Source organism: Salvelinus namaycush, chromosome 34 (genome assembly GCF_016432855.1).
Source record: "Salvelinus namaycush isolate Seneca chromosome 34, SaNama_1.0, whole genome shotgun sequence".
NCBI classification, from domain to species: Eukaryota; Metazoa; Chordata; class Actinopteri; order Salmoniformes; family Salmonidae; genus Salvelinus; species Salvelinus namaycush.
In genome coordinates, this window is record NC_052340.1 from 15,462,470 (window position 1) to 15,482,419 (window position 19,950).

At 43.3% G+C, this 19,950-nt stretch overlaps 1 protein-coding gene across 2 annotated transcripts in view; it reads left to right on the forward strand.

Moving 5' to 3' along the window:
- Nucleotides 1-19,950, forward strand: part of LOC120028319 (stAR-related lipid transfer protein 13-like) — a 127,682-nt gene that overhangs the window by 25,770 nt on the left and 81,962 nt on the right. For both annotated transcript variants that reach the window (XM_038973524.1, XM_038973525.1), the window contains exon 4: nt 7,527-7,557. In XM_038973524.1, the coding sequence (XP_038829452.1) occupies nt 7,527-7,557 (31 nt within the window). The remainder of the gene's footprint in view (nt 1-7,526; nt 7,558-19,950) is intronic.

Below are 19,950 nucleotides of genomic sequence, written 5' to 3' on the forward strand. Positions count from 1 at the left end.
TAATCACAGCTTTATTTGTAGTAGTGGGTCAGAGCCTGTTATTAGATCTATTATGTTAACGCACGTCAGTTTAGAGTTTAGACAGCCCCATGGGCCCGGGTCAAAAGTAGTGCACTATATAGTGAATAGGGTGCCATTTGGGATGCAGGCCCTAGTTTCCTCTGTCTGCAGAATTAGATGAGATGCTTGGTTAGAGCAGAGAGTTGAGAAAGACACTGTCAGCATTGCTTCTGTTCTCCAACACTATGACTGAAGAGGACAGAAATGTAATAATACAATTCGACCCTGTTATGCTGAATCTCACAGTCAATAAGCAGGGATACTTCAGTAACAACATCAGTCCCTTCACCTCATAGTGTTCTGCCTGAGACCGAATATTGTCTCTATGTCTCCACCTGTTAACCACCTCACTCCTCTGCTGTTGGACAGAGGCTACTATTTGTAATATATGTGTTTCCTCATACTGTAGGCTGCTCTACCATGGGTACATCCCAAATAGCACCCTATTCCTTATTATAGTGCACTATTCCGGTTGTGGCAAAAATCCTATTCAGCCACCCATGGCGCTGCACAACCAACAGCTAACCTCTAATATCGCAATATATTTTCTCTGGAGACACACGAGCCTATATACAGTTGAAGTCGGAAGTTTACATTCACTTAGGTTGGAGTCATTAAAACTCGTTTTTCAACCACTCCACAATTTTCTTGTTAACAAACTATAGTTTTGGCAAGTCGGTTAGGAAATCTACTTTGTGCATGACACAAGTAATTTTTCCAACAATTGTTTACAGACAGATTATTTCACTTATAATTCACTGTATCACAATTCCAGTGGGTCAGAAGTTTACATACACTAAGTTGACTGTGCCTTTAAACAGCTTGGAAAATTTCAGGAAATTATGTCATGGCTTTAGAAGCTTCTGATAGGCTAATTGACATCATTTGAGTCAATTGGAGGTGTACCTGTGGATGTATTTCAAGGCATACCTTCAATCTCAGTGCCTCTTTGCTTGACATCGTGGAAAAATCAAAAGAAATCAGCCAAGACCTCATAAAAAAATTGTAGACCTCCACAAGTCTGGTTCATCCTTGGGAGCAATTTCCAAATGCCTGAAGGCACCACGTTCATCTGTACAAACAATAGTACACAAGTATAAACACCATGGGACCACACAGGAATCATACCGCTCAGGAAGGAGACGCGTTCTGTCTCCTAGAGATGAACGTACTTTGGTGCGAAAAGTGCAAATCAATTCCAGAACAACAGCAAAGGACCCTGTGAAGATGCTGGAGGAAACAGCTACAAAAGTATCTATATCCACAGTAAAACGAGTCCTATATCGACATAACCTGAAAGGCCGCTCAGCAAGGATAAAGCCACTGCTCCAAAACCGCCATAAAAAAGCCAGACTACGGTTTGCAACTGCACATGGGGACAAAGATTCTACTTTTTGGAGGAATGTCCTCTGGTCTGATGAAACAAAAATAGAACTGTTTGGCCATAATGACCACCGTCATGTTTGGAGGAAAAAGGGGGATGCTTGCAAGCCGAAGAACACATCCCAACCGTGAAGCACGGGGGTGGCAGAATCATGTTGTGGGGGTGCTTTGCTGCAGGAGGGACTGGTGCACTTTACAAAATGGATGGCATCATGAGGATGGAAAATTATGTGGATAGATTGAAACAACATCTTAAGACATCAGTCAGGAAGTTAAAGCTTGGTCGCAAATGGGTCTTCCAAATGGACAATGACCCCAGGCACACTTCCAAAGTTGTGGCAAAAACAAAGTTAAGGTATTGGAGTGGCCATCACAAAGCCCTGATCTCAATCCTATAGAAAATTTTGTGGCAAAATTGAAAAAGTGTGTGCGAGCAAGGAGGCTTACAAATCTGACCCAGTTACACCAGCTCTGTCAGGAGGAATGGGCCAAAATTCACCCAACATTTTGTGGGAAGCTTGTGGAAGGTTACCCGAAACGTTTGACCCAAGTTAAACAATTTAAAGGAAATGCTACCAAATACTAATTGAGTGTATGTACACTTCTGACCCACTGGAAATACTATTATTCTGACATTTCACATTCTTAAAATAGTGGTGATCCTAACTGACCTAAGACAGGGAATTTTTACTAGGATTAAATGTCAGGAGTTGTGAAAAACTGAGTTTAAATGTATTTGGCTAAGGTGTATGTAAACTTCCGACTTCAACTGTACATATGACGAGTTTCCACTAAGGATTTACCCAGGTGTTTTACCCCCAAAGACTCAGACGTCTGTTTCTGTCTACGTGGACCGGCACCTGTGTCTCACTGGGCCATGGCTCCGGTGGACCTGCCATGACTTGGAGCCAAGCCCAGGCCACTGGTACTTTTCAATGGGTATTTACATAACAAAAACTAACGGTGAACTTTAGCACCTTCCCACAAAGAAACTGTCTTCCTATTCTGTCCTCCTGATTCCTACTTACAAACAAAAATTAAAGCAGGAAGCACCAGTGACTCAGTCAATAAAAAAGTGGTCAGATGAAGCAGATGCTAAGCTACAGTAATGTTTTGCTAGCACAAACTGGAATATGTTCCGGGATTCTTCCTAGGGCATTGAGGAGTACACCACATCAGCCATTGGCTTCATCAATAAGTGCATCGATGACGTCGTCCCCACAGTGACCGTACGTACATACCCCAACCAGAAGCCATGGATTACAGGCAACATCTGCACTGAGCTAAAGGCTAGACCTGCCGCTTTCAAGGAGCGGGATTCTAACCTGGAAGTTAATAATAAATCCCGCTATGCCCTCCGACGAACCATCAAACAGGCAAAGTGTCAAAACAGGACTAAGATCAAATCGTACTACATCGGCTCCGACGCTCGTTGGATGTGGCAGGGCTTGCAAACCATTACAGACTACAAAGGGAAGCACAGCCGAGAGCTGACCAGTGACACAAGCCTAACAGACTAGCTAAACTACTTCTATGCTCGCTTCGAGGCAAATAACACTGAAAAATGAATGAGAGCACCAGCTGTTCTGGACGGCTGTGTGATCACGCTCTCCGCAGCCGATGTGAGTAAGACCTTTAAACAGGTCAACATTCACAAGGCCACAGGGCCAGACGGATTACCAGGACGTGTACTGCGAGCATGCGCTGACCAACTGGCAAGTGTTTTCACTGACATTTTCAACATGTTTTAAGCAAACCACCATAGTCCCTGTGCCCAAGAACACTAATGTAACCTGCCTAAATGACTACCAACCCGTAGCCGTCACATCTGTAGCCATGAGGTGGTTTGAAAGGCTGGTCATGGCTCACATCAACACTATTATCCAAGCAACCCTAGACCCACTCCAATTTGCATACCGCCCTAACAGATCCACAGATGATGCAATCTCTATTGCACTCCACACTGCCCTTTCCCACCTGGACAAAAGGAACACCTACAGTTGAAGTCGGAAGTTTACATACACCTTAGCCAAATACATTTAAACTCAGTTTTTCACAATTCCTGACATTTAATCCTAGTAAAAATTCCCTAAATAAGGTCAGTTAGGATCACCACTTTATTTTAAGAACGTGAAATGTCAGAATAATAGTAGAGAGAAGGATTTATTACAGCTTCTATTTCTTTCATCATATTCCCAGTGGGTCAGAAGTTTACATACACTCAATTAGTATTTGGTAGCACTGCCCTTAAATTGTTTAACTTGGGTCTGTAACGTTCGTCATCTGAAGATGAGGAATCATCGGACCAAAGCGCAGCGTGGTAAGTGTTCATGTTAATTTATTAAAACAGAACACTAAACAAAATAACAAAGAGAACGAAACGAAACAGTCCTGTCTGGTACAGACACAAAGACAGAAAACAACTACCCACAAAACACAGGTGGGAAAAGGCTACCTAAGTATGGTTCTCAATCAGAGACAACGATAGACAGCTGCCTCTGATTGAGAACCACACCCGGCCAAACACATAAAAATAGAAAACATAGAGCAAAAACATAGAATGCCCACCCCAACTCACGCCCTGGCCAACCAAAATAGAGACATAAAAAGGATCTCTAAGGTCAGGGCGTGACAGGGTCAAATGTTTTGGGTAGCCTTCCACAAGCTTCCCACAATAAGTTGGGTGAATTTTGGCCCATTCCTCCTGACAGAGCTGGTGTAACTGTCAGGTTTGTAGGCATCCTTGCTTGCACACGCTTTTTCAAGTCTGCCCACAAATTTACGATAGGATTGAGGTCAGGGCTTTGTGATGGCCACTCCAATACCTTTGTTGTCCTTAAGCCATTTTGCCACAACTTTGGAAGTGTGCTTGGGGTCATTGTCCATTTTGAAGACCCATTTGCGACCAAACTCTAACTTCCTGACTGACGTCTTGAGATGTTGCTTCAATATATCCACTTAATTTTCCTCCCTCATGATGCCATCTATTAGGTGAAGTTCACCAGTCCCTCCTGCAGCAAAGCACCCCCACAACATGATTCTGCCACCACCGTGCTTCGCGTTTGGGATGGTGTTTTTCGGCTTGCACGCCTCCCCCTTTTTCCTCCAAACATAACGATGGTCATTATGTCGACTTCAGGTTATGTCGATATAGGACTCGTTTTACTGTGGATATAGATACTCTTGTAGCTGTTTCCTCCAGCATCTTCACAAGGTATTTTGCTGTTGTTCTGGGATTGATTTGCACTTTTCGCACCAAAGTACGTTCATCTCTAGGAGACAGAACATGTCTCATTCCTGAGCAGTATGACGGCTGCGTGGTCCCATGATGTTAATACTTGTGTACTATTGTTTGTACAGATGAACGTGGTACCTTCAGGCGTTTGGAAATTGCTCCCAAGGATGAACCAGACTTGTGGAGGTCCACAATTTTTTCTCTGAGGTCTTGGCTGATTTCTTTTGATTTTCCCATGATGTCAAGCAAAATGGCACTGAGTTTGAAGGTAGGCCTTGAAATACATCCACAGGTACACCTCCAATTGACTCAAATGATGTCAATTAGCCTATCAGAAGCTTCTAAAGCCATGACATAATTTCCTGGAATTTTCCAAGCTGTTTGACGGCACAGTCAACTTAGTGTATGTAAACTTCTGACCCACTGGAAATGTGATACAATGAATTATAAGTGAAATAATCTGTCTGTAAACAATTGTTGGAAAAATTACTTGTGTCATGCACAGAGTAGATGTCCTAACCAACTTGCCAAAACTATAGTTTGTTAACAAAAAATTTGTTGAGTGGTTGAAAAACGAGTTTTAATGACTCCAACCTACAGTAAGTGTATGTAAACTTCCGACTTCAACTGTATTTGAGAATGCTATTCATTAACTACAGCTCAGCATTCAACACCATACTGCCCTCAAAGCTTATCAATAAGCTAAGGACCCTGGCACTAAACACCTCCCTCTGCAACTGTATCCTGGACTTCCTGACTGGCCATCCCCAAGTGGTAAGGGTAGGAAACAACACATCTGCCACGCTGATCCTCAACAGAGGGGCCACTCAGTGGTGCGTGCTCAGTCCCCCTCTGTACTCCCTGTTCACCCAGGACTGCATGGCCAGGCAGGACTCCAACACCATCATAAAGTTTGCCAACGACACAACAGTGGTAGGGATGATCACCAACAACGATGAGACAGCCTATAGGGAGGAGGTCAGAGACCTGGCCGTGTGGTGCCAGGACAACAACCTCTCCCTCAACGGGATCAAGACAAAGGAGATGATTGTGGACTACAGGAAAAGGAGGACTGAGCACGCCCCCATTCTCATCGACGGGGCTGTAGTGGAGCAGGTTGAGAGCTTCAGGTTCCTTGGTGTCCATGTCACCAACAAACTATCATGGTCCAAACACACCAAGACAGTCGAGAAGAGGGCACGACAAAGCCTATTCCCCCTCAGGAGACTGAAAAGATTTGGCATGGGTCCTCAGATCCTCAAAAAGTTATACAGCTGCATCATCGAGAGCATCCTGACTGGTTGCATCACCGCCTGGTATGGCAACTGCTCGGCCTCCGACCACAAGGCACTAGAGAGGGTAGTGCGTACGGCCCAGTACATCACTGGGGCTAAGCTTCCTGCCATCCAGGACCTCTATATCAGGCAGTGTCAGAGGAAGGCCCTAAACAAGGGACTTCAAAGACTCCAGCCACCCTAGTCATAGACTGTTCTCTCTGCTACCGCATGGCAACCGTTACCGGTGTGCCAAGTCTAGGTCCAAGAGGCTTCTAAACAACTTCTACCCCCAAGCATAAGACTCCTGAACATCTAATCAAATGGCTACCCAGACTATTTGCATTGTCCCCCCCCTCTTTTACGCCGCTGCTACTCTCTGTTATTATCTATGCATAGTCACTTTAATAACTCTACCGACATGTACATATTACCTCAATTACCTCGACTAACCGGTGACTCTGTACTGGTACCCCCTGTATATAGTCTCGCTATTGTTATTTTACTGCTGCTCTTTAACTACTTGTTACTTTTATTTCTTATTCGTATTCTTATTTTTTAAACTGCATTGTTGGTTAGGGGCTTGTAAGTAAGCATTTCACTGTAAGGTGTTGTATATTATACAATTGGATTTGATTTTAATTATGCAGAGGTTGTAGATAAAGCTCACCACAAGTCATTAGTGACACTCTCCTGATGGAAACACAATAACACGAGAGCTGACATAAACATAAAACACTGGCGACTCACTGGTGTGGTGGTAAGTCTCAATGGAAAAGCACCATGTTGTAGTGCACCCTGTTCAACAGTATTTCCCCTTTATAGAGAATAGGATGCCATTTGGGATTAAAGCCATGTGGTTAGTCTAAGTTGGTCTAATATCACAGTGGATGTTATAAATACTTAAGCGATGTACAAACATGAGCCAGCTGTCCATATTGAACCAGCCATCAGGTCTCTATGGTAACACAGTAAAGCAGTCAGCAGCCATATAGATCAGTCATTAACCCTTAACTTTTATGGCTTTGTCATTACTAGGATACAATTCAGTTCAATACTCCTCTCCTCCCTGAATATATCCTCTGTGGCATTACTAGGATACAATTCAGTTCAATACTCCTCTCCTCCCTGAATATATCCTCTGTGGCATTACTAGGATACAATTCAGTTCAATACTCCTCTCCTCGCTGAATATATCCTCTGTGTCATTACTAGGATACAATTCAGTTCAATACTCCTCTCCTCGCTGAATATATCCTCTGTGTCATTACTAGGATACAATTCAGTTCAATACTCCTCTCCTCCCTGAATATATCCTCTGTGGCATTACTAGGATACAATTCAGTTCAATACTCCTCTCCTCCCTGAATATATCCTCTGTGTCATTACTAGGATGCCACAGACACCTGAGTTGTACAACACTGTAGTATTTATAACATTTTGAAAAGCTGTGTATTCTTCAACCAATCTGTTTTGTTGTTGTTTAAGACAGCCATGCAGTTAGAGTGGTATTGAGGGCTGCAGTAAACTCTGTTGTTCTCTGACTAACCATGGTCTGTTTCTCTTCTTTGCAGATATGCAGTAAGATGACCAATGCAGGTGCAGGTAAGGTTTTTTTCATGTGTACATGTTTCACCAGGCTGTGTTGGATCTGGCATGTGCCCTAAATGGAACCCCATTCCCTACATATTGCCCTGTTCAAAAGTAGCGCACTATATGGGGAATACGGTGCCATTTGGGACATAACCACTGTCATTAGATTGTCTTCAGATGGTCCTCGCTGCAGGACAGTTTTAATTCTCAGCACTGTTGGCGTGACACTCTTCTCTGTTAGCCCAGAGTCTGCTCTGTTAGTCCAGGGTATGCTCTGTTAGTCCAGGGTATGCTCTGTTAGTCCAGGGTCTGCTCTGTTAGTCCAGGGTCTTCTCTGTTAGTCCAGGGTCTTCTCTGTTAGGCCAGGGTATGCTATGTTAGTCCAGGGTCTGCTCTTTTAGTCCAGGGTCTTCTCTGTTAGTCCAGGGTCTTCTCTGTTAGTCCAGGGTATGCTCTGTTAGTCCAAGGTCTTCTCTGTTAGTCCAGGGTCTGCTCTGTTATCCAGGGTCTTCTCTGCTAGTCCAGGGTCTGCTCTTTTAGTCCAGGGTCTTCTCTGTTAGTCCAGGGTCTTCTCTGTTAGTCCAGGGTCTGCTCTGTTAGTCCAGGGTCTTCTCTGTTAGTCCAGGGTCTTCTCTGTTAGTCCGGGGTCTTCTCTGTTAGTCCAGGGTCAGTCCATGCCTGGACTTTATCTCAGTGGGCTAACACACAAGACCTGCATGGTTTCAAACCCAGTCGGTCACATAAGGCTTGCTTGCTAGTGCTGTGGTCTTGTTCTGTAGGATGGTACGGCTGTTGCTGTGAGACAATGGCGTTGTGAGTGACAGATGGGGACAGGTGTGCCAGCCAGGGTCCAGGTTTCACTCCCCAGCAGTGTCTAGAGAATGTCCAGAGAATGTCACTCCCGACACACAGCCTGTCAGGCTCTTCTTTTAAAGGCCTATTTATACTGACCGCCTGGCTTGGTGGGACACAGATCAAATTAGGAGGCATGCCAGATCATTGTTACTAGTACTACATAGTTACTGCTGAGGGAACTATTTGTCGTGTCGTGACCCTGGGGGCAGCTGGGGGATTATGGGGCGATGCCATTTTAGTCTCAGGTTCAACTCTCACATGAACTCTATGATCAGGGGGGATAATGGGGAGTAGTAGGCGGTATGTCAGTAATGTACAGGAGACCCTGTTCACATTCCATCACTCTCACCTATAGGTAGGAATGTCTGCTGTGTGGTCTGGCTGTGATTTATGACTTGCTCTGTGACTGATCACCACTCATACCAGGGTAATCTAGAGTGACGTATCACTGCTAATGGTTGTAAATCTATTGGCTTTGTGTGGTATTTACCTTGTTGATGACTTCAGTAACTATTTGTCAACACAACCAAGACATTTCCTTCCCTATGGTCCTGTTGATGTCATATTTTAGTACAGTGTGTTTCTACCATCTCTGCTTTAATAAAGTACAATATATTTAGCCACAAGACTCTCAACACGCCGTCTCCCTTTTACAAGCATATGCTGGCTGAATTAGGACAGACAAAAGTCTGTGTCAAAGTCAATCTGATGTGGCCAGAATCACCTACAATAAGAGAAGCGTAGTTAACGGAACATCTGTCTTCAATAGAAACACAGCTTATGTCTCAAATGGCACCCTACTCCCTATATAGTGCACTACTTTTGACCATAGCACATATGTGACATTGGTGAAAAGTAGTGCACAATACAGGGAATGGGGTGCGATTTGAGACGCCGACACAGTCAGGATAATAACTGTGAGTAGGATGATGATGATGACGTAAAGAGATGAAGCTAACTCTGAGCGCTGATATTCTCTGCCTATATTTGACAGCTGTACCGTAGAGACTGTATAGACTGCATGATGTCATGTTACTGGACCAGATGGTCTTCAGAATCTATGGTTATGTCCCAAATGGCACCCTTTTCCCTTAATAGTCCACTACTGTTGACCAGAGCCATATGGGCCCTGGTCAAAAATAGTGCACTGTCTAGGGTAGAGGTTAGGGTGGTCAGCTCTCTGGGTAGAGGTGAGGAGAACCAGAAGTCAGACAGAGGCTTAAATTCTCGTCTCTCTGAACCATGGCCTGTGTGACCTGAATGTATTATATGGCCTTTAAAATCTATACTGATGTATATCTGTTGCTATGTTCTCATGTTGAGCAGAAACTCCAAGCATATATGGGAAAACGCCATACCTTTCTGTCCAACAAGAATGTTTTTAAACCCCAGACCTTTCTGCCCACTATAATGTTTTTAAACCCCAGAATATTTTTGTTTGCTTGTTTTCCCTCAATTCACAGAAGGACAGGTTCAGGGACAGTTTGGTTTGGTTTAACAAAAATCTACAGCTTATTTTTTAGAACATTTTGCCAACACTTCACGAGAGAGGTATGTAGAGAGAAGAGAAATGGAGAGAGAAGACGGATATGAAGCGATGGAGATGGAGAGATGGAGACAGGGAGATGGAGACAGGGAGATGGAAAGAGGGAGCTGGAGAGAGGGAGCTGGAGAGAGGGAGAGAGGGAGATGGAGAGAGACAGCTAGAGAGAGGGAACTAGAGCGAGGGAGACAGGGAGATGGAGAGAGGGAGATGGAGAGAGGAAGCTAGAGAGAGGGAACTAGAGCGAGGGAGACAGGGAGATGGAGAGAGGGCGATGGAGATGGAGAGAGAGAGAGAGCTAGAGAGAGGGAACTAGAGAGAAGGAGAGAGGGAGAGGGAGAGAGGGAGATGGAGAGATAGAGCTAGAGAGGGGGAACTAGAGAGAAGGAGAGAGGGAGAGGGAAAGAGGGAGATGGAGAGAGAGAGCTAGAGAGAGGGAACTAGAGAGAAGGAGAGAGGGAGAGGGAGAGAGGGAGATGGAGAGATAGAGCTAGAGAGAGGGAACTAGAGAGAGGGACCGGGGGAGATGGAGAGAGGGAGATGGAGAGAGGGAGATGGAGGGAGGGAGATGGAGAGAGAGAGAGCTAGAGAGAGGGAACTAGAGAGATGGAGAGAAGGAGATGGAGAGAGGGAGATGGAGAGAGGGGGATGGAGAGAGGGAGAGAGCTAGAGAGAGGGAACTAGAGAGATGAGAGAGTGAGATGAAGAGAGAGCGAGCTAGAGAGAGGGCACTAGAGAGATGGAGAGAAGGAGATGGAGAGAAGGAGATGGAGAGAGGGAGATGGAGATGTGACACAGTGCAAGAAAATAGCAGCCGCTGTGTCTTTCAGACGTGGCCTGTAACCTGCAGCTTTAATAACCGTCAGGGTGTTTTGTTATGGTAAACATCACCTTGGCTGACCTGCTCTCTCACAGTGATGGGACAGGACACTGCAGTGCCCTAGAACTGTCTATCACTGTCCTAGACCACACACACACATACGCACACACTCTTTCACACACACACACACACGCACGCACGCACGCACGCACGCACGCACGCACGCACGCACGCACACACACGCACACGCACACGCACACTCACACACACACAGATCTCCTCTCTGAATACATCCTCTAATCTGTGTTGACTGGTGCAATCTAAAGCCAGTTATTCTGTGGTTCTGTGAAAACAAAGGAAGAGCTGTGTGGAAAGGGTTCATTCTCTTAATAAGACACTCCGTGTCTGAAGGCTCCATTGTGTTATTAAGATACTGCGTTCCTCACACCTCTCTGTGAATGACTCCAGGGCAAAGCATTCAACAACCTGGCTGACTTCCCTCACCAGGAAAAAGGATGCATCTTTGTAAAACGGTCTTTCTTCTTTAGTTTACTTCCTCTTCACTCTTCAATTTCACCTTGTTATAATAAGGACTTGAGGCATGCTGCTGGTCCTATTGACTCTATTGTCAGGCTGCTGCTTTGATCAACTCTGCAGAGTACTGACTGACTGGTTAACCATGGAGGAGTCCTCCTCCTCATGATTACACCCCAACATGTCATCCTCACGTCAGATCAGGCGATACCCTAGTATATTCATTTACAGCGAATAGTTGCGAGTAGAAATACTATTTTGGAGGTTTGCTAATCTAATGGATGCTAACTGTTTTGTTTATTTGTGATTTACTATAGAGTTCAGCACCATTAATATGAACTTGGCTGAAGCTGAGTGTAGTCAGTTGATGTTGCCACAGGGACCATTCCTAGAACAGTAGGGAACACTAGAACAGGAACATTAGAAAACTTGGGAACACTATTAGAGATAATGTGGAATAATACCTGTCGTGTCTTTGGCATCATTAAACTGAAGACTTATTTATCAAATAACTCTCTGTAATTATTATTACGCGATTAAACTGATTAATCATGTAACTGTAATTAACTAGGAAGTCGGGGCACCAAGGAAAATATTTTAGATTATAAAGTTATAATTTTCCTAATATAACTTTCAGATATTTGAATATCTGATCACTTAGTCTTCGAATTAAGGAATTATTTACCTCATGTTAGTCTCATTCCAAACGTCGTAAATTGTTGGTTATCTGCACGAACCCAGTCTTCACTATGAGTCGTCCATATATCAATTGTCTTAAATCCTTTATTTACTAACTAAGTAATTCACAGAAATGCATAAACAAACAGTAGATAGTTACAACGAAATGATAACGGAGTTTCCCTAGTGGGATAAACCGGTATCGCGGCTTGGTGGACAAAAAGGGAAGTGCGGGTCAACTGAGATGAGACACAAAGTTGATAATTATAACAATTGAAATGGTAATCCTTTGCACATGAACGCTCACTCATTCGGGAACAATTGCAATCAATATATATATTTACGCTCAGTGTGTCGTCGGGATCTCTGTTGAAAAGTTTGTTTCTGTTGGAGAGTTTGTCCGCCCGTCTCTGTCGTGGTTAGAATGGGTAGTTCAGAGTGACATTCATTCATGTCGTTATAGAATAGATGTTACGGCGGTTGTCGGTCTTCGCGTTCAATGATACCGAATTCCTAGCTGCAGACTAGTAATTAATATCAAAGACTTGTTCTTATTCTGTCGGTATCGATAGTCTAAGAGTTTAACCACATGGTGTGGTTAAAAGATTCAGCCATCTACTCAAACCTTAAGCTCGGTCTCCTCTCAAACCTTGGCCCTCTCGTTATCGAGGTTAGCTGATCTGGTGATAGGAAACCCGGGTGGGGGTTTTATTCGGAAGAGCAGAAAAGGGCCTGTCCCAGGATGCCCGACCATAACTGTGCTCATGGGCGGTCCTCTGATTTAGTTAAACTCCAAAGGGAATTGGAGTTTCCTTCATTAAACAGTCCAAAATCACATTACATAATTTCACAAACAGTATCATCCTCACTCATTCATCTTATACATTAATTAGATGTAAGCCTCATAACTGAGGCTATTATATAAACAGCTTTATGGTAATGTGGCCTTATTGTCTCCCATGAGTTTCACAAAATTGTACCAAACGGACCAGTTCGTAGCTGGATTCTTCACCGATCTTTTATACCTTCTCCAGAACATAAATGTTGTTCGGACCTCAAGTTCTGTGAGGAGGAAGAAATTCCTTTGTTCTCTCCATGAAAACTCCCTCTCTCTGTATACTGTGGCCATGAGGATATAATCTCCTCCAGGAATTTATGACCTAAAGTCGCAGCAGCCTGAGTGTAAGAGACAGAGAGAGGGGGATGGTGCTCGCTGTACCCAAAGAGGGCAACGTCATGACATACTTCTGTGAAGTTCTGCATTCTGCCAAGCTGTTTCTTCCCCCCAGACTCCCATAACATGGCTGTGGTCAGTGTGATCATTCATCTTGGTGTAAAACAAGGTCTGTACTGGCCCAGTCAGTATATACAGTATTCTAAATCACTACTCTGGGTCCTGGGTCCAGATGACTCACCAGTGCCTGTTATATAACTCCAGGCCAGGCTGGTGATAAATATCCAGAAAATGTGTATTTTATTTTCGTTTGACTCATCTCTGTCCCACCAGAGGCACATCACATTGCTCCCAGCTGCCTTCTCAAACCGAGGCCTCTTTCCTCTTCCTTCTCTCTCACTCTCTCTTTCTCGCTATCTCTCTCTTGCTCTCTCACTCTCTCTCTCTCCCCAGCCTCTCTCTCCCCCCCTCCCCCTCTCCATCTCTCTGCAACCTCGCTCTTCCTCTTCCACCCTCAACTCATTTCTCCTCTCTCCTTTCTCACCCTCTTTTCCCTCTGCCAGTGACCCTAGACAGCTGCAGTTTCTCTGCTCCTCTACCAGAACACTCCCAGGCTGTCACATGCACACACACACACACACACACACACACACACACACACACACACACACACACACACACACACACACACACACACACACACACACACACACACACACACACACACACACACACACACACACACAGGATTGATGAGGGGTATCACCTGTAGAACCGTAGACAGAACACATGCAGAATGTAGGTACAACTTAGTGTGAGGGCTAGCATGTTGAACTCAGACAGTCCCTATCATACTGATGGGGGGGGGGGGGGGGGGGGGGGGGGGCACTCACCAGGCCCGGTTGGAGAAGATGACCAGCGACAGAGCTGGAACGGAGATGTCAGGACAGATCTATAGATTCTATACAGAAATTCATGACGTATTCCCCACATAGTGCACTACTTTTGACCTGAGACATATGGGCCCTGGTTAAAAGTAGTGCACTACATAGGATAATAAGGGTTAATTTGGGACATAACCACAGTGTTATGGAGAAGTGGCTGAAGGATCACCGTCTGGATGAAGCATGTCGTTGCTGTGGCCTCAATAGAAAACAGGTGTTCTCTCCAGGTGGCCTATATATTTAGTGAAGGCGCTGTGTGCGTTCGTTTGTGTTTTCCAGTGAATGTGGCCAGGACATTCAGTGTTTTTATCCATTTAGCGACCTTAAAATGCTATAATAGACAGCAGGTCTGGACTGTGTTGATGTGTCAATAGTGACTATGCTCAGAACTTGGAACTCCTGGAAAACCTGTTTCCATGTCATTATACTGTTATTCACTCCCCCTCCTTTCATTGGTCAGCATGGTCTGATCTATGACATCATGTGTTATATTTACTAGCCAGTCGTCATGTGTAACTTTATAAAGAGCTCCTGGCCTGGCCAGAGAATGAAACATTACACACGGGGAAAGATGGAAAGTAACTTGTGGTTTCCTGAGGCCACATACCAGCCAGAGTGTTTGACAGATGAAAAAAACTGTCCTAGGTTTTAAAAAGACTCTTTCCTATATGTACAGTCATTAGAGAGACTCTTCTTCATTAGGCTTCGCAGAAGATGTGAGAAACTACTTCAATTGCTTCAAACTACTACTAGAAACCATTAGTAATGTTGTATTAAAGCTTTTGTCATTTGAAATGCCACTTTACGTCTGATGCCTTGTATCTTGGATAAAACCATCAGCATGGCCAGGAAATCCCCATCATTACCAGAATGAATGACCCAATATAAATCCATCCTGTAGTTTTATTGTGCCATTGTGAACAGTTAGTCCATGCTGCCTGCACTGTGTCACAAATGCACCCGCTTCCCTATATAGTGCACTACTTTTGATAAGCGCTCTGGAATAGGGAAAAAGGTACATTTGTGAGAAAACAGGGTTTAGTCAGAGTTAATGAGGCAGGATGGCCATTAACACCCCAGGACTCTGCTCTGGGACAAGCCTACAGAGCCAGCATGACCACCTCCACTTCTGTTGAATGGCAGTCAGTCTGTCTGTCCTCTCCTGGCTGTGTGTTTGTCCAGTGGAGCTTGGCTGTGAGGAAGCATGCAGCAGGAGCTTTACATAACTCTGTGCTTTCACCTGTACACTGCTGTAACATTGTTACAGCAACAAACATCGACTAATAACAAAAGGCTACTTTCTGCCTATTGACAGTGGATTCAACTACAGTATGTGACTCAGTAATCAAAGAGCAATAAGAGAGAGACAGAGAGAGAGAGAGAGAGAGACACACACAGAGAGAGAGAGATTGAATTGAGAGCGAGAGAGATTGCATTGAGAGAGAGAGACAGACAAGAGAGAGAGAGAGACAGAGAAATAGAGAGGCAGAGAGAGAGACACAGAGAGCGAGAGAGAGAGAGAGCGAGACAGAGACAGAGAGACACAGAGAGAGAGAGAGAGAGGCAGAGAGAGGCAGAGAGAGGGAGAGAGAGAGAGACTATGGTGGGACTCTTTGGGGAGATTCACCTATTGCTCACCTCTTGGCTACAGCACAGTGGACTATATGATTACAGACATTGACCATTTCTCTCTGAGCTCATTCACTGTCATGCCACTAACACCTCTGTCTGATCACAGCCAAATTACGTTGTTCCTCAAAAGAACAGACATGGAAACAACCACACATTCACAGCCCAGTAAGCTATACAACATCAGAAATTCATACAGATGGGCCCAAAACAGCACAGAAGAATACCAGAAAGCAACCAGTAACCAAAATAGAGATGGACACCACATTTACTCACAGTAAAGATGGCATCAATCTACAACATCAAATGGCAAAAGAAGCACAACTTAAATTGATAAAAAACAAAACAAAGAAGACCACAAATGACAACTGGTTTGATGCAGATTGTAAAATCCAACCAAAAGTACAGAGACCCAAATAATGGTGAATTACTGTGAGACTTTAAAACTCTATAAACGTACACTCAGAACCAAAAAAGCACAGTACAACAGCAAGCAGCTGACACTATTTGAGGAGTCCATAAACACAAACAACTTCTGCCAAAATTTGAAAAACAAAAAAAATCAAAACAAGAGGAATTAGTGATACAAAATGGTAACATACGGACAACCCATTTTAAAACACTCTACAACTCTGTTCAAATTGACACAAACGCAGAACAATGCCAAATTCATGAGAAGTTTAATGGATTAGAAAAAGCTATTAAGGACAATCAAAATCCATTGGACTCCCCATTTACTGACCAGCAGCTCTATAAGAAACTTCAGGCCCTCAAATGTAAAAAAGCATGCATACCTGGCAGCGTCCTAAATGAGATGCTCAAACTCACTAGTGCAAAATGTCAATTGGCTATATTAAAACTGCTTAATTTGATCCTGAGTGTAGGTTATTTCCCTGACATCTGGAATCAAGGACTCATAACCCCAATTTTTAAGAACAGAGACAAATTTGACCCTAACAACTACAGAGGCATTTGTGTGAACAGTAACCTGGGAAATATTTTCTGTAGTATTATACATGTAAGAGTTCTAAACTTCCTTTATAGCACAATGTCTTGAGTAAAAGCCAAATTGGATTTATACCAAAACATTGCACGGCTGATCATATATACACCCTACATACCCTGATAGATAAACATGTCCACCAAAATAATACCAGAATGTATGCTTATGTATGCTTATGACCCCCATAAATACCTTTCCCCTTTTTCCTCTCTCTACTCTACCGATGTGACTATTGAAAATCCCTTTGTTAACATAGAGAGTCTGGTAACATCAAAAGGTGAGAAACTGAACCATATTTCGGTAATCCAACCAGTTGAAAATATGCGTTGGTACTTAATGAATATGTTGTCAGATCAGTTGGCGTCTGAGACATTATTACTGATGATAGGATGACATAAACTGTACCTTGGAAAGTCTACACATTCCAGTTATCAGATTCACAATGTTTAAATACAAAACTATTTGTGAAAAGATTAAATATAATTTTAGCTTCTTAAAACTTCTTTGGGGTAGGGGGCAGTATTTTCACGTCCAGATGAAAAGCGTGCCCAGAGTAAACGGCCTGCTACTCAGCCAAAAAAGCTAGAATATGCATATTATTAGTAGATTTGGATAGAAAACACTCTGAAGTTTCTAAAACTGTTTGAATGATGTCTATGAGTATAACATAACTCATATGGCAGGCATAAACCTGAGAAAAAATCCAACCAGGAAGTGGGAAATCTGAGGTTCGTCGATTTTCAAATCAGCCCCTAATGAAGAAACAGTGGGATATTGGTCATGTTGCACTTCCTACGGCTTCCACTAGATGCCAACAGTCTTTAGAGCCTTGTCTGATGCTTATACTGTGAAGTGGGGTCGAATGAGAGGGGATTGAGTAAGTTCTACCATGAGCTGAACATGCGCTGACCATGCGCGTTCATGTGAGAGCGAGCTCTGTTCCATCGCACTTCTGAAGACAAAGGAATTCTCCGGTTGGAACATTATTGAAGAATTATGTTAAAAACATCCTAAAGATTGATTCAATACTTCGTTTGTCATGTTTTTACGGACTGTAATATAACTTTTTAAACTTTTCGTCCGTACTTTCCGCTGGACTTGCACGCGCGTCGTGAGTTTGGAAAGTGTACTGAACGCTAGAACATCAAGGAGGAATTTGGACATAAATGATGGACATTATCGAACAAAACAAACATTTATTGTGGAACTGGAATTCCTGGTAGTGCATTCTGATGAAGATCATCAAAGGTAAGTGAATGATTATAAAGTTATTTCTGACTTCTGTTGACTGCACAATATGGCGGATATATTTTTGTCTTGATTGGGCTCTGAGCGCCGTACTCAGATTATTGCATGGTTTGCTTTTTCCGTAAAGCTTTTTTGAAATCTGACACAGAGGTTGCATTAAGGAGAAGTGCATCTAAAGTTCCATGCATAACACTTATATTTTCATCAACATTTATTATGACTATTTCTGTAAATTGATGTGGCTCTCTGCAAAATCACTGGATGTTTTGGAACTACTGAACGTAACGCGCCAATGTAAACTCAGATTTTTGGATATAAATATTAACTTTACCGAACAAAACATACATGTATTGTGTAACATGAAGTCCTATGAGTGTCATCTGATGAAGATCATCAAAGGTTAGTAATTCATTTTATCTATATTTCTGCTTTTTGTGAATCTTTTCTTTGGCTGGAAAAATGTGTTATTCTGTGAATAGGCACTCACCTAACATAATCGTTTGGTTTGCTTTCGTCGTAAAGCCTTTTTGAAATCGGACACTGTGGCTGGATTTACAACAAGTGTATCTTTAAAATGGTGTAAAATACATGTATGTTTGAGGAATTTTAATTATGGGACTTCTGTTGTTTTGAATTTGGCGCCCTGCAGTTTCACTGGCTGTTGACGAGGTGGGACGCTACCGTCCCACATACCCTAGAGAGGTTAAATGAGAGAACGGTTTGTCATAGAGAAACTCTGCTCTCTCAGAGGCCCCACCCAATGAACAGACACTGGTTGTAAACTATGAAACACGACCTTCTTTCACCACTATATAAACCCGTTGATGAAAATTCAACTTCCTGTTCCAAGGACGTGCGGACTTGCGGTCCCCACGTTGAAAGGACAAAGATCACCTACAGAACTAAGCCAACCTCAGCGTGAGCTCTGGTTGAACGACAAGAACCTAACGAAATTAGCATCGAATTTCAACGTGAAGATGACGATCAACACGCGGAAAGGATGAATTTCGACTCTTTGAACTCTTATTCACTAAAGAAGTGATACCCTCTCTGCCCGCTAAACGTGGGCTAGGAGAGGACAGACAGAGTATCCATTCTACCACGCTCCAGTTCACCACTAGACATGCTTCAGAGGATCAGAGATCCATGCTGGACAAAGATCTGCTCTTTTAGTCTGCAAACTGTGTCAGTGGAGGAGGTGTTAAACCTATTGAAGTCATTACCTGATGGTAAATCTACAGGTTATGGTCTTATGAAAAAAAAATTGCTTCGCTGTGCTGCTCCCCAGATTGCAGTTCCACTGAGATACATATTTAATTGGTCACTGGAAAAGGGGATGTTTGCAAATGTATAGAAGCATGCGAAACTGTGTCCTATTCCGAAAGATTGCAAAGAACCCATTACTCCTGCCAATAGTCGACCAATTAGTCTACTCCCTACACTCAGTAAGATATTGGAGGGTATTGTGAGTAGACAAATGTGGGAGTACATGGAAAAGAATGATCTGATTACAGCCAATCAGCATGCTTATCGCAAAAACCATTCCACTACCACTGCATTGGTTGACATGACTGACCAGTGGCTCAATGCTATGGATAATGACAAGTTTGTGGGTGTACTATTTTTAGATTTCAGTGCAGCATTTGATTTAGTGGATCATGAAATAATTTTGACAAAATTAATGCATTATGGTTTTAAGGAGGTAGCATTGAATTGGGTACAGTCATATCTAACTGACAGGAAACAGTCCACCTATATCAATGGTTCATTTTCTTCCCCTCATATGTTAAACTGTGGAATACCGCAGGGCAGCTGCCTTGGGCCACTTCTTTATTTAATATATACCAACGACCTTCCCTATGCCTTAGTTGAAACTCAAGCTACTATATTTGCAGATGATACTACAATTTATGCAGCAAGACAATCGGTTCAACAGGTACAGCAAGCTTTACAATGAGAGTTGGAGAATATTAGGGA